We start from the raw sequence: 13,324 nt of genomic DNA on the forward strand, positions 1-13,324 counted from the left end.
TGCTCCCTGTTCAGCATTAGCGCTGGAGCTCATAGTAGACACTAAGCGTAGGAACAGGTAATGGTAGCGAGGAGTGAGTGTCAAAAATGATGCAAGCAAAGCATACAAAACCAGATCAGAGACCGGTTACATATACACCCAGAGACCGGATTACAGTTGAGCAGCTCAGCAACTGAAGTAAATGGACACAGCAGGAGGCTGCTATGCAGAAAATGTAGACTAAAAAATGTAGGAGTCGAGGGAGGTTTCAAGTTCGTAAATACCTCATTTGCTAGACTGAGCACTGCCAAAGACTGAGCACAGTAAAGGGTACTACCAAGAACAGCCAGATGAGTGAATTTACCAGTTGGGACTACACCACTTCAAAGATTCCTGACTTCTAGGCAATAAAAGGCATTGGAATACTGGAGGATATTAGAACCCTTTTGCTGCATTACTGCTGTACAACATTAAAGACATGGGAAAAACTGCCAAGAGCTTAGTCTTGCATTATACATGGACCATTATACAGGGGCCTGATGTGAGGCTAGTAGGACCAGTTCATAGAACGGTTTTAATTCTAGAATTGTCCAGGAAAGTGAACCACAAAATACTGGAGCAAATTATGAGTTGAAGAGTAGAAGTCATAGTACAGTCTGGATTCCTGATGATCACCAGGAAGCATTGTTAGGTGATGGATTTGCAGATTTCTGGCTCTGGTCTATTGGGATGGTTTGAGGTGCTGAAAGGGATACGTGGCTTCTGGATGCCAGTGGTTTGTGTACTGATTCTTCTCATTTCTAGTCCCTTCGAGACATTTGTCGTTGCCTTCTTAGTCTCTGACTTGCAAAGCCTCCCTCCCATATTGCTCTGTCTCTTTTTGCCTTGCAGATTTTCCCCAGGACTTGAAGTGCATCCCAGCCCCCGTGGCCACCTCTATCCCTGTCAGCGATGCCTCTGCCCCCCAACCCAAGAGCTCTCCATCATCGGTGGGGCCACTGTCTGTCGATCAGCATGTCTCTGTGCCTGTACCCGAGAGTGTGGACGATTTCCCTGATGATGTCTTGGGTGGTGACGAGCTGGACTCCATCCTGGATTCTATCTCTGAGACACCAGCAATGGTGAGTTATTCTTCTTTGACAAATAAAAGTGTGACTCAATTGATAATGCAAGCACTTTGGTCTGAAGACCCAGAGCTCTCAATGTCCAAGCCTTTTGATGTGCCTGCTTTGTGCAGTGTGTCTTAGAAATAATGTGTTGTGCTTCTTCCTAAATGCCATGATACCTTATGCAGGAGATACTTTTTTAGGAGCAAGAACTTAACTATCTTTTTTTTTTTTACTATCTTTTTATTAAGTTTGACAATAATCATATACATTGTACCGTTCTCTGTTCTATGCAATTACCCAACACATTATACAAGAATCAGGGGATAACGTTCACAATTACAAATATGTCATATCTCTATTTCCATTCCTTCGCATTTCTAGTCCTGCTATTGTGGATATACATATATTTCCCCGATATACATTCCATGTCTTCCACTTCTTATCCCACTTTTTAGGACAGCCTCGTGTTGTGAATACTTCCTTTTCCGCCACCATACACCTATCGAGCTCTTATATATATATATATATATATATATATATATATATATATATATATATATATGTGGGTGGTGCGTCCCCGACCCCCAATTTCGTGCTATCTCTCGCTTAACTAAGGTATATCCTAATATTGTCATCTGTTCAATTTCTGTGTGGTCTGTGGCTGCCCAAATGTTAAGTAAGCACAGTTGCGGTGTAAGAGCTAATTCCTTCCCCAGTGTGAGTTGTGGCTCCCTCCCATATATGCTTTACAGCAGGGCATTCCCAGATCGTATGGTAAAAGGTGGCCACTTGATTGCACCCACTAAGACAGAGCGCATCTGTCCTGGCGCCTATTTTGGCCAGGATGACCCCCGTCAAATAGGACCGATGTAGAATCTTGAGTTGAATCAGTCGGAAGCGGAGGGTGATAGTCGCTTCTCTAGGGGACATTGGGCCAGTCCTCCTCATCGATAAGCTCCAGGTCACTTTGCCACTGCTCTCAAAGTTTATCAAAAGAGTCGGGCAAGATGTTACATAATACTTTTATAGGTTAAGGATATGGCTTTCGAGTGGAGTATGCAATCCTCTAATGGCGACGACTCTGGTATGTTATGTTATGTTACATATTTTTATATAGCGCTCAGCTGCCCCAGCTAAGGGGCGTCCCGGCACTTATCAAACAGCAGGAAGAGTGACTGCCTCTAGCACAGTGCGGCAGCCCCTAACATAACAGTACAGAGGTTCTAATCTGAGGGGAAAAGCTAAGTCTTAAACGATCTCCTGACTTTCAGGAAAGCCATTAAGCCACGCAGCTGGGACGGTAAGGCATTCCACAGTTTCGAAGCCAGATTGCGGAATGAGCGGCCACCCATACGAGAGCGTTTCACCCGAGGGACCGCTACCAGGTGCTGGCCTTCCGAACGCAAGGATCGTCGGGGAACATATGGGGTCAGGAGATGGCAGAGCATAGGTGGAGTCGCGAGCTTCAGAATCTTAAATGAAAGACAAAGAACCTTGAATTGGATCCGTTTGGCCGCAGGCAGCCAATGGAGTTTACTGAAGGTGTCCACAACCGGATGAAAGCGGGGGAGGCCTATCAAGGTTTTTGCACCTGCTGCAATCTTCCAATTTCTGCCTGGTTGATCCCTAGAAGCAAGGAGCTTGCATAGTCCAAGCGAGAGGGGATGGTCGATCAATAAGCTGGCGAGTAGAAGGGTCGAAAATTTTTAGGATAGGTTTGAGATTCCGTAGGATCCCAAAACAAGTGGCTGCCGTTTTCTTGGTGTGAGTGATAAAACTAAGGGAGGAATCTATCCAGACTCCAAGGTTTTTTACTTCTGGTTTTGGGTCGGGAAAGTTTCCTAGAGTCTCGGGCCACCATTTTTCTCCCCATGCAGAAGCATTTTTTCCCACCAATAAGACCTCCATCTTACTGGCATTTAGCTGTAGGTAATTTGAGGTCATCCAGTTAGCCACAGCCGTTAGGCCACTCTTAAACTTAGAGGCGCTCAAAGCGGAGTCGTCCGTCAGAGCCACCACTAGCTGAGTATCGTCAGCGTATGAGACCATTGAAAGCTCCCACCGCTTGGCGACCTCAGCCAGTAGCTGTACGTAAAGATTAAATAACGTAGGGCTAAGTGCCGAGCCCTGGGGGACTTGAGGTCTTAGAAAACCGCCGTAAGGGCGTGTCTAATATGTAGATACAGAAACAGTTCCCCTTGTGCCATTTGGTAACGCTCCCTGAGTTCCTCAAAACTAAGAATAGAACCCTTTTTGATCAAATCTCCCACCACTGAGATCCCGATCATGTCCCATTTGTGGAACCCTGGTTGGTGGCATAAAGTGCCCAGTCTCTGGGCTTGCCACAGTGGGGTCGCTTTTGTGAGTATATTTGCCCAGCCCCAACAGGAATTCACCTGGTGCCAAATTCCTACAGTGTGAGAAGTGGGCCCAAAATATCTGTGTTTCTTGACTTTGGAATACAGCGCTCCCAAATAGCCAGACCGCCCAGTTTAGTAACTGTCCAGCACATGTTCCAGATCATTAGGGGGGTGGTCCATCCAGTGGTTCACCACTACCAGTGCGAAGCCCAGTAATAGAGTTTAAGATCAGGGAAGGCTATGCCTCCATCATACCACCCTTTTGTCAACTTTTTCAGTGCCAGACGAGGGGCCCTGCAGTTCCACAACAGCGTACAGACCTCACTCTCCCCCGCTGCGAAATATGTATCTGGGACACGGTTCGAACGGTTCTGGAGAATGTATAAAAAACGCGGGAGAGCCAGCATCTGAAAGAGGGCAGCGTGGTCCACTAGGGACAGAGGCAGGGACTGCCAGTGTTTTACATCTGCTCGCAACTGGGCCATCCGAGGGGCTAAGTTACCGCTATGAAACAGGGCTGGATCTGATGTGACATAGATTCCTAGATATCGGAAACCATCCCTAGCCACTTCTATCATTCAGTCCGCCGGAAGACGAGGAACCTGTCCCCGAAGCACAAACAGTACAGACTTGCTCCAGTTGATCGCATAGCCGGAATACTTTCCAAAGTTTGTGAAGATGTTCAGAACAGCATGTATGGATTTATAGGGGGAGGCAAGATATAGCAGTATATCGTCAGCATATAATGATATTCGATCCTCCTGATCTGCTGTCCATTTCATCCCCCTTACCATTACATCCCGACGTATCCATGCAGCGAGTGGTTCTAGCATGAGGGAAAATACCAGTGGCGATGGAGGACAGTCCTGCCGGGTACCCCTTCGCAGTGTAAAGGCACAGGATGTGTAATTGTTAACTCTTATTTGTCCCTGTATATCCGTATAATGCAATTGCAAGCAGCCCAGAAACTTTGGACCAAATCCCAACCTCGTCAGAACCGCGAATAGATACGACCATTCTATAGAATCGAACGCCATAAAGGCATCCACTGAAAGAACCACTGCATCTTCCTCCGTGTATTCTCTGCGTGCAAGCACATTATGGAGACGACTGATATTAAGTGCCGTGTTCCTACCTGGCTTAAAGCCCGATTGGTCTGGGTGAACTAAGGAGGAGATAACTGCAACTAGTCTAGTGGTGAGCACTTTCGCTAATATCTTAGCTTCCACTTTAATCAATGAGATCGGTCTGTATGAGCCACAATTGTCCCCGGGCTTCTCGGGTTTATGGATAACTACTATGGTGGCAAGAGAGCTCGCAGATGTGGGGCTACTTGGGAGGCCGTTACTTTCAAGAACTCGATGGCAGTGCCATTAGGTCCCATCGCTTTCCCAGATCGGATTTTACTAATGGCTTTCTGAATCTCTTCGTCCGATAAGTCACTATCAAGAATGTCTCTATCTGACTCAGAGAGTGTAAGTAAGACACTGTTGGAGAGGAGTTGGCGGGAATATTCTGCACTGTGATTGGTAGAAGTGGAGTATATTTTGTCACAGTGGTCTGCGAATGCCTCTGCTATATCACTGGGGTGGGTAAGCGGCTCGCCCATTAGGTAGCGTTAGCCTCGGCACCCATATATCCCCTTGTTCTCTTCTCTCTAACCACGCCAATGTTTTACCGGCCCTATCACCCAATTCATACAGTCTGTGTTGTGTATTAAGGTACTTGGCCATCATATGTTCCCTAGCTTTGAGTTTGTATTCCTCCTGTTTGAGTGCAAGACGATGTTGCGTGTCTTCTGTTGGCCCATTTGTGTGATCTAATTCCAGTTGTTTGAGCTCATCTTCCAACTGAACTAGTAGGCGACGTTTGTTCTGAATGTAGCCTGTTTTTAGAGACAGGGCCTGCCCCTTCAAAACCACATTTAATGCCTCCCATATAGTGAGTGCCGAACTGACCGAACCCAAATTTTCTTCAAAGTAATTACCAGTTTGTGTGCATAGTTCCTCTTTAATGTCTGGTATTTTCAGCAACCATGGGTTGAGGACAATAGTAGTATGCGGTTGCCGCTCCCAATGTGCGAATTCAACCCTAACCGGGGAATGATTCGAGATCCCACTCGGCAAAACCTGGGGATGTCTAAAATTACCTATCTGAAAGAAACAGGTTAGTGTTAGATTCCTTACCTTAGAATATTCCCAGGCGTCAGACTGGATCCGGAAAGTTTTGCGTAGCAGTACCCCTGAGCGTCGGTAGGCGTCGCCTGCGGCTCTGCGTCCGTTGTCGGCGTCGTGGGCGCCGGTATGATGTCGGAGTACTTAGACGCCGCCCTCGCGCGCTGACGTCGGTTCTTCGTTTTTCCGCACCAGCAAGCGCAGATCCGGGAAGAGCAGTACTCCTCGGTCACTTTTTTTTTTTATTTTTATAAACCTTTTTATTATTTTAAAACAAGGACAAAAAAAAAAGGGAATAGACATATCCGGTGCCATAGATACATACATTGACAATAGGGTGTAACTGGTATTATATCAGGATAGACGTAGAGCAACCGAAGAATCACTGAGCGGCCCGCACTATTGAGTACAAAATAAGATTTGCAGCAAGACAATCGATAAACAGTTTAAGTGCGGACTCTCAAGACCCTCCCACCCACAAAATCGAAACAGGAGAATCTTGGCAACCAGACACTAGAATTTGAAGAACAAAATCAAGATATTTCGCCAATAATGCAGTAAGGAAAAACTAAAAAAGAATTGAAAAAAGGAGAAAAACCATATGAGCGATAACAGAAAGAAAACAATAAACCCATCCCCCCACCCTGCACCCCTGCAAACGGCTATCGCCTAACCCCCAGTACCAGCGTGCCTGTCGCCCCAACTAACTAGGTACTAAAAGTAGAAGGAGAAAAGTGGGGGAGGGCATTTCCGTACGAGCTCCCGGTCCCCTCCCCCCCCAGCCCCCCCCCCCCCCGCCCGGGCAGAGACTAGCACCCCCTAAGACGAAAAGTCGATAATATCTAAAATCACAAAGAATAAATTAGGGGGAGTCATGATGCACCGCCCAACCTCCGGTGAGACCAACAGCCATTAATTTACATCCGTTAAGGCCGTAATGCCAACTACAGTCGATCACTCTCAGCCCTGGCCTTTCCGAACCATTACGTGAACCCCTCCCGGTGGGACCATTACTTCGACAGTAAAATCAAAGCGAAAAAAGAGTCTGAATAGATACAATACAAAACAGTTCAAAGTCAGTAGGTACTCAAGGACTTCAGCAACACAGGAAAACTCATTCATGGACGGATAGTCCCAACGTAGTTTCCTCCAAGATCGCACAGTCACGGAAGATGGAAAGGATGGGACAGAAGTCCGAGAATAATCAGCCACAGGATTCTCCGGGAGGGGTACACAAATCAAGTCTCCCAAAGTCAGCGATTATGATAGATGTTGCAATCTATTCAAAACGCTGGGTTCAGGATGTTCCAGGAGACTGTCTGAGGGCTGCAGCTCCTTTTGTCACATGGGGTCCTCGCTCAAAGTCAGGATGGTTGTCATTGAAATCGCAGCTTGCGGTAACACCTGAGATGCAGCAGGGTCCGGTTCCACGCCCTCCATCTCCAATAAGCCCGTCATTATTTTATTAATCAGAGCATCCACATGTGAATGGAATGCCCCGATGGCTGCCAATACCGTCTTCAGCGCGGCTCACGCTCCGTCCGGTCCATTTCTCCACCTCAACACCGATCACGTTCACTTCCCCCGGGGAGCCCGGTTTCTCCGGGGGGAACAGGCAGGAGCGGAACGGACGGTGTCGGAGGGTGACCGATCGGTTTCTGCGGCAACAATGCTTATCTCGCTTCCGTGAGCGAAGACCCCGACCCACCGAACCACGGCCGGATCCAACCGGGTCCGCGGGTCAGGGACCTCCACCCCCGGCCACTGTCGTGCCACGTCACTCCTCACTCGGTGTTGATCAGGCAAGATGAGCACCGTCGAGATCGGGCAAAGTAAAAACCTCCGCTGCGGTAGACCGGACCCTCACGGACCTCACGGCCGAGACAAAACTCGAGGCACCGGCTGTCCTGCTGGAGTAGGCCGCAAACTTCAACTCGACACAGCTACTTCACCGAAGCAAACTACGTTTTCGGAGTTGCACCATCGGAGTGAGCATCGGTTCATCCACACGGAGGTTGGGCGTTAATTCAGGATTATAAACAAGATCATCTGGCAGGATACGGAGGTCGGCGGAGCCGGGAGTCTACGCGGCCATCTTAGTTGCTAGCGTGGCCCCTCGGTCACTTTTTGACTAACTTTTTTCAATCTAATTTTAGATCTTCTCGAGTAGTTTATCGACTCCGGTGCCGGTAGAGATGCCCGGGTTCGAGCCCTGTGACGACTGTAGCCGACTTATGTCGGTTACCGACCCCCAGCGTCGGTGCCTTTATTGCCTCGGGCCGACCATGATGCCATGTCGTGCCCAGACTGCCGGGCCTTGATGTCGAAAGCTAGGCGGGAGCGGTCCCGTAAGCGACTCGAGATCCGGCAGTCGGCCCCTGCGCTGGTCGAGGTCCCAGTCCAGGAGGAGGTCGAGGGACCGGTCGCGGGGCCACAGTCATCACAGCTCAGCGAGTCGACACCACTCGTTGGGTTCAAAGTCCTCAGGTAAGTCGAGGCACAAGAAGTCAAAGAAGCGACATCGCTCTTCTGATTCCCCCCGACGCGGCCGGGGGTTCGGGCAACACCGCCCATGTGGCTCCGCCGGAGCCGCAAGCGCGGCGTCCAGCTCCACACCCGCCGGTCCCTGGGCTGAACGCGACGCCGGAGGAGATCAGCGCCTTCCTCACAGCCATGAGGTCGCGCTTCCCTCCGTCAGGTCCCTTCGAGGTGCCTTCGGACCCCGCGGACCCGTCTGGGAGCCCAAGGGGGCCTGCGGCTTCGGCCCTTGCGCCATCGGGTGCTTCGACCTTACGACCCCTCCGCCGGCGTCGTCACCAAGGGTGTCGCCCCCGGCGCCGTCCTCTGGCGTCGTCGTCCCCGATCCCCCACCCCAGTCCGGATCCGGCGCCGTCTTCGACGCCGATAGGTGAGCCCTTCACCGACGATCCGGCTCCATCATTTCTTTTTGACCTTCGGGAAATGGAGGACGAGGGGGATTGGGAGAGGTCTGAGGACCCTCTGGCACTGCTGTGCCAGTTGAGTCAGGACTGGACGGACGAACTTGGGGAGGCCAGTTGTCTGGACACTTCGCCGACACTGGTTTTGTCTCCCCTCCTACCGTGGCTACGGAGGAAGGGGCTGCGTACAGCGTGGTGTCGGGCAGCCAAGGCTCCCAGTCGCTGCTGTGAGGACTAACCTCCTCACCGAGTTACTCAAACTGCAGGCAAGCTCCTTGGAGCCCCTCCTGCCGTTCAACGAGGCCCTCACTGACGTTCTGTTGGGCATCTGGTCCAAGCCCTCCTGTGGTTCGGAACGTGGCACGACGACACCGCCCGACTCTGGGCGACCCCAGTTTCCTGTCCATTCACCCCACCCCTGAGAGCCTAGTGATCCAGGCCTCAACTTCCCTGACCGCATTCCCGACCGCCCCTCCGGATCGGGAATCCAAAAGGTACGACCAGTTCGGTCAACACCACCTGCCATTTGGGCCGTTACTCTCACTCTTTGTGGGATACGGTTGCCGAAGTGCTGCCGCAGTGACCGGCGGAGGTCCAGGCAAAGCTAACCCAGGCCCTCGCAGAGGGAAGGGACGGGGCACGATATTCCATTCGGTGTGGACTGGATACCACGGACTCGCTAGGCAGGGCGATTGCGACGACGGTGGCGATTCGCCGCCACGCCTGACTGAGGTCCGCCAACTTTTCGGGCGATGTCCAAGAATCCCTAATGGACATGCCCTTTGATGGCCGTCGCCTTTTTGGCGACAAGGCGGACAGCGCTCTGGAACGTTTTAAGGACTCCAGGGCTATGGCAAAGTCCTTGGGCCTCGGCCAACGCCAGCAGACTTCCGCCTTTCGTCCCTTTCGTGGCCAAGGAAGGGGCGCCCCCTCACGTCCAACAAGCCACAGGCCGCAGAACCCACCTCAACACGGTCACGGACCTGGTAAGCGCCGTGGCGGTGCCGGGGGACATAGGTAAGGCCAGTCCACCCCCACCCCCGCAGCATCTGCCTCAAAATCCTCCGAGTTTTCAGGCCCATTCGACGCCAGTGGGGGGCAGGGTTCACCATCCCCTTCTCCACTAGCGCTCCATCACATCGGACAGGTGGGTGCTGCAAATCTTCCGAAGGGGCTACACACTCCCCTTCGAGGCGACCCCTCCAGCCATGCCACCGCAGTACCACCGCATGTCGGGGGATCACTTGGAACTTCTGAAGGAGGAAGTTACGGCCCTCTTGGCCAAGGGGGCCGTCGAGCGCGTTCCTGGGCCAGAAGTAGGACGTGGTTGCTCTTCCCACTACTTTCTGGTACCCAAGAAGGGCAAAGGGGGCCTATCTTGGATCTAAGGAGCGTCAACCGCTTCCTCCGGAAGGAGAAGTTCAAGATGCTGACTTTGGCTCAGGTCCTAGCTGCCCTGGACCCAGAAGACTGGATGGTAGCTTTGGACTTGCAGGACGCGTATTTCCACATCCCCGTCCTGCCGGCCCGCCAGCGATACCTGCGGTTCACTGTAGGCCACGAGCACTTTCAGTTTACCGTGCTCCCCTTCGGCCTTACCAGCGCCCCACGGGTGTTCATAAAAGTGATGGCGGTGGTCGCAGCTCATCTGCGCAGATTAGGGGTTTCAGTCTTCCCCTATCTCGACGATTGGTTGTTTAAGGCGGGCTCGCCCCAAACCGTCGTCTCCCACCTCCAGACTACGGCCGACCTCCTGCACTCGCTGGGGTTCTCCATCAACGTGCCGAAGTCACACCTGTGTCCTTCTCAGAAGCTCCTCTTCATCGGAGCGGTACTGGACTCCGCGCAGTTTCGGGTTTATCCTCCCGAACAGCGGGTTTGGGATATTCAGGCTCTGATTCCGGTCTTTCAGCCTTTACCCAGAGTCTCGTCAGGTTGACGCTGCGGCTCCTGGGGTTGATGGCCTCCTGCATCCTTCTGGTGCATCACGCCCGGTGGCGGATGCGGGCTCTGCAGTGGGACCTGAAGTTTCAGTGGGCACAGCATCGGGGCAACCTGTCCGACTATGTCCGGATCTCTGAGGGCACTGCGAAACAGTTGCAGTGGTGGCTCACAAACCGCGATTGGGTCAGCGGCAGATCTCTCTCCCTTCCCCTCACGGAGCACGTAGTGGTGACAGATGCGTCCCTCCTGGGTTGGGGGGGGCACATGGGAGAGAGGGAGATCAGAGGCCTCTGGTCTCCAGCGGAGTCCCGGCTCCACATCAGCCTTCTGGAGCTGTGGGCGATCCTGCTGGCACTGAAAGCATTCCTTCCCTCTGTCCGGGTGAAGTGTAGTGCAGGTGTTCACGGACAACACCACCGCCATGTGGTACTGCAACAAACAGGGCGGGGTGGGGTCGTGGCCCCTTTGTCAGGAGGCTCTGCGCCTCTGGATATGGCTGGAACACCAGGCCGTCACTCTGGTGGTTCAGCACCTGGCAGGTTTCCTGAACGCCAGGGCAGATGAACTCAGCCGCCGGTGCATGATGGATCACGAATGGCGTCTGAACTCGGACGTGGCGCTAGGCCTCTTTCGGCAGTGGGGCTTGGTTAGATCTATTCGCCACCGAAAAGAACGCGCAAGGTCATCAGTTCTGCGCGTTGGAATTTCCAAGGCGGCACTCGCTCGGAGATGCTTTTCGTCGTGAGTGGAGCTGCGGTCTGTTGTACACCTTTCCGCCTATACCACTTCTGCCCTGAGTGCTGAAGAAGATTGGCCCAACTGGGCCCAATTCATCCTTGTGGCTTCGGACTGGGCACGAAGATACTGGTATCCCGAGCTACTCAGCATGTCAGTCGATCCTCCGATTAGTCTGCCTCTTCAGGAGGATCTTCTGTCGCAGCAACAGGGGACGGTCCTCCACCCGAACCTGGCCAGCCTCCACCTCAATGCGTGGAGATTGAGCGGCGGCAGTTGAGGCCATTTGACTTGCCTCCTGAAGTATGTGATGTGATTCTGGCAGCCAGGCGTCCCTCCACAAAATTGGTATACGCCTGCAGGTGGAACAAATTTGTGGCATGGTGCACAGTAAAGGCTGTGGGTCCTCTCTCTGCCCCCCCTTTCAGAGGTTCTCCTCTTCCTTCTTTCCCTTGCCCAGCAGGGCTCTGCTCTGGGCACTCTTAAGGGCTACCTCTCTGCCATTTCTGCCTTCTTGAGGCTTCCTGATCAGCCTTCTCTTTTCAAGTCCCCTATTGTTAATAGGTTCTTAAAGGGCATCACGCACATGTTCCCTCCTGTTCCTTTTGTGATGCCTCAGTGGGAATTGAACCGTGTTCTTACATTTCTGATGTGCGCTCCTTTCGAGCCACTTCACAATTGCCCTCTTCGTCTTCTTACTCTTAAGACTGCATTCCTGGTTGCCATCTCCTCTGCCAGGAGAGTGAGTGAGCTCCAAGCTCTTTCTTCTAAGCCCAGGGGTGGGGGAATCCTATCGCCCGGCGCCCGAGCCATGTTGTTTTTTGTGACGGGCAAGAAGATTTATTGTCTCCTTCGTCCGAAGGACAAGTAGACATTAAATCACGTAAGTAATACAGGCCCAGAGTACCCACAGCCAATCAGAAAGGCTGGTAGAGAGCCAGAGACCCGTCAGAGGCCTCTGATTGGCTAGCAACCCATGACTGGGCTCGAGCCTAGCCAGTGATTGGTTGGGGGAGTCACTCAGAAAGTGGTAGCTTGTAGCCGCCGTGAAACCTTACATTTCGCTGCCTATATTGAAAATAAGCGCTGCCATAGTGACCTCAAAGAAGGTGTATTTTCTGGTAACCAACTTGCTCTAAAATTAATAGAAACTTACTGCCTGCTGCGATGGAAAGCGTTGAGTGATGCGTCCTTGTGGCTGCAGGAAGGGCGGGCGCATATTTACCTAATCGCTGCTATTGGAGCAGTGCCGTAGCCGTGCTGACTGCACCTTTTAATTGGTTGGCGCAGAGCAGATTCAAACGCCCCTTTCTTGCGCCAGGCATGCTGCAACAAACTTGACGAAAGGAAGGCTGGTGAGACGGTGCCTTTGAGCAGGTCGGTGTGCAGTGCTTCTCCCGGTGTCATGGCGAGTGACTGCAGCACTTAAGAAGAGCAGCTGAGGAGACCGGCAGTGTGTGTGCGCTCTGCATTACTGCCTGGGAGTGCTGGTGTGCAGACTACAAGCATCGCCAGCCCGTGTCCAGCACCTTAGTGTGACATGTCCTCAGCAGCGGGATGTCCTGCCTGTGCGTCACGTCATCCGTGCTTTTCAGAGCCGTTCTTTAATTAAGGTATAGTAACACGATTAAGAGACTTTTATGTTGCCTGCGTTGTTTTGATTCTTTGGCTTTCTTCTTTTGTTTGTTCAATTCCTGTAACAGTTCTCTCATGTAACGTAACTGATTCTGTTTCTCTTGCACAGTGCTCTGACACCTTCAGGTAAAGTCCGCGCTTCATTAAATAAATAACTGTATGTGGGTGTGAGGGTTCTCTTTCTCCCCGTATCTGCACTTGCTCTTCCCCTGCCCCCACTGTTTAACTTAGAGGATTCCAGTCCTGCCTCGTCACCCTCCTTATCCACCCCTCTCCTCCGTAATGGAAAATAAGAGAAGCTGTCGGTAGTGACCTGTCACCCCGTGACCTAAAGAACTGAAAAGCAGTAAAACTGACATCACGCACAGCAGTGATGATTAGCAACACAGCGGCATCCCCGGGGGCTAATTACTGCAAACCAATCATTGGAGGCAAAATGCAAAGCTCAC

The 13,324-nt window shown here is 51.9% G+C and overlaps 1 protein-coding gene across 3 annotated transcripts in view; it reads left to right on the plus strand.

Moving 5' to 3' along the window:
- Positions 1–13,324, plus strand: part of ZC3H7B (zinc finger CCCH-type containing 7B) — a 261,601-nt gene that overhangs the window by 87,435 nt on the left and 160,842 nt on the right. For all 3 annotated transcript variants that reach the window (XR_013608872.1, XM_078683046.1, XM_078683037.1), the window contains exon 9: positions 871–1,100. Coding sequence is in view for 2 of the 3 variants with exons in the window: in XM_078683046.1 (XP_078539172.1) it covers positions 871–1,100 (230 nt within the window). In the remaining variant the exon portion in view is untranslated. The remainder of the gene's footprint in view (positions 1–870; positions 1,101–13,324) is intronic.

Source organism: Lissotriton helveticus, chromosome 1_1, assembly GCF_964261635.1.
Source record: "Lissotriton helveticus chromosome 1_1, aLisHel1.1, whole genome shotgun sequence".
Classification (NCBI taxonomy): domain Eukaryota; kingdom Metazoa; phylum Chordata; class Amphibia; order Caudata; family Salamandridae; genus Lissotriton; species Lissotriton helveticus.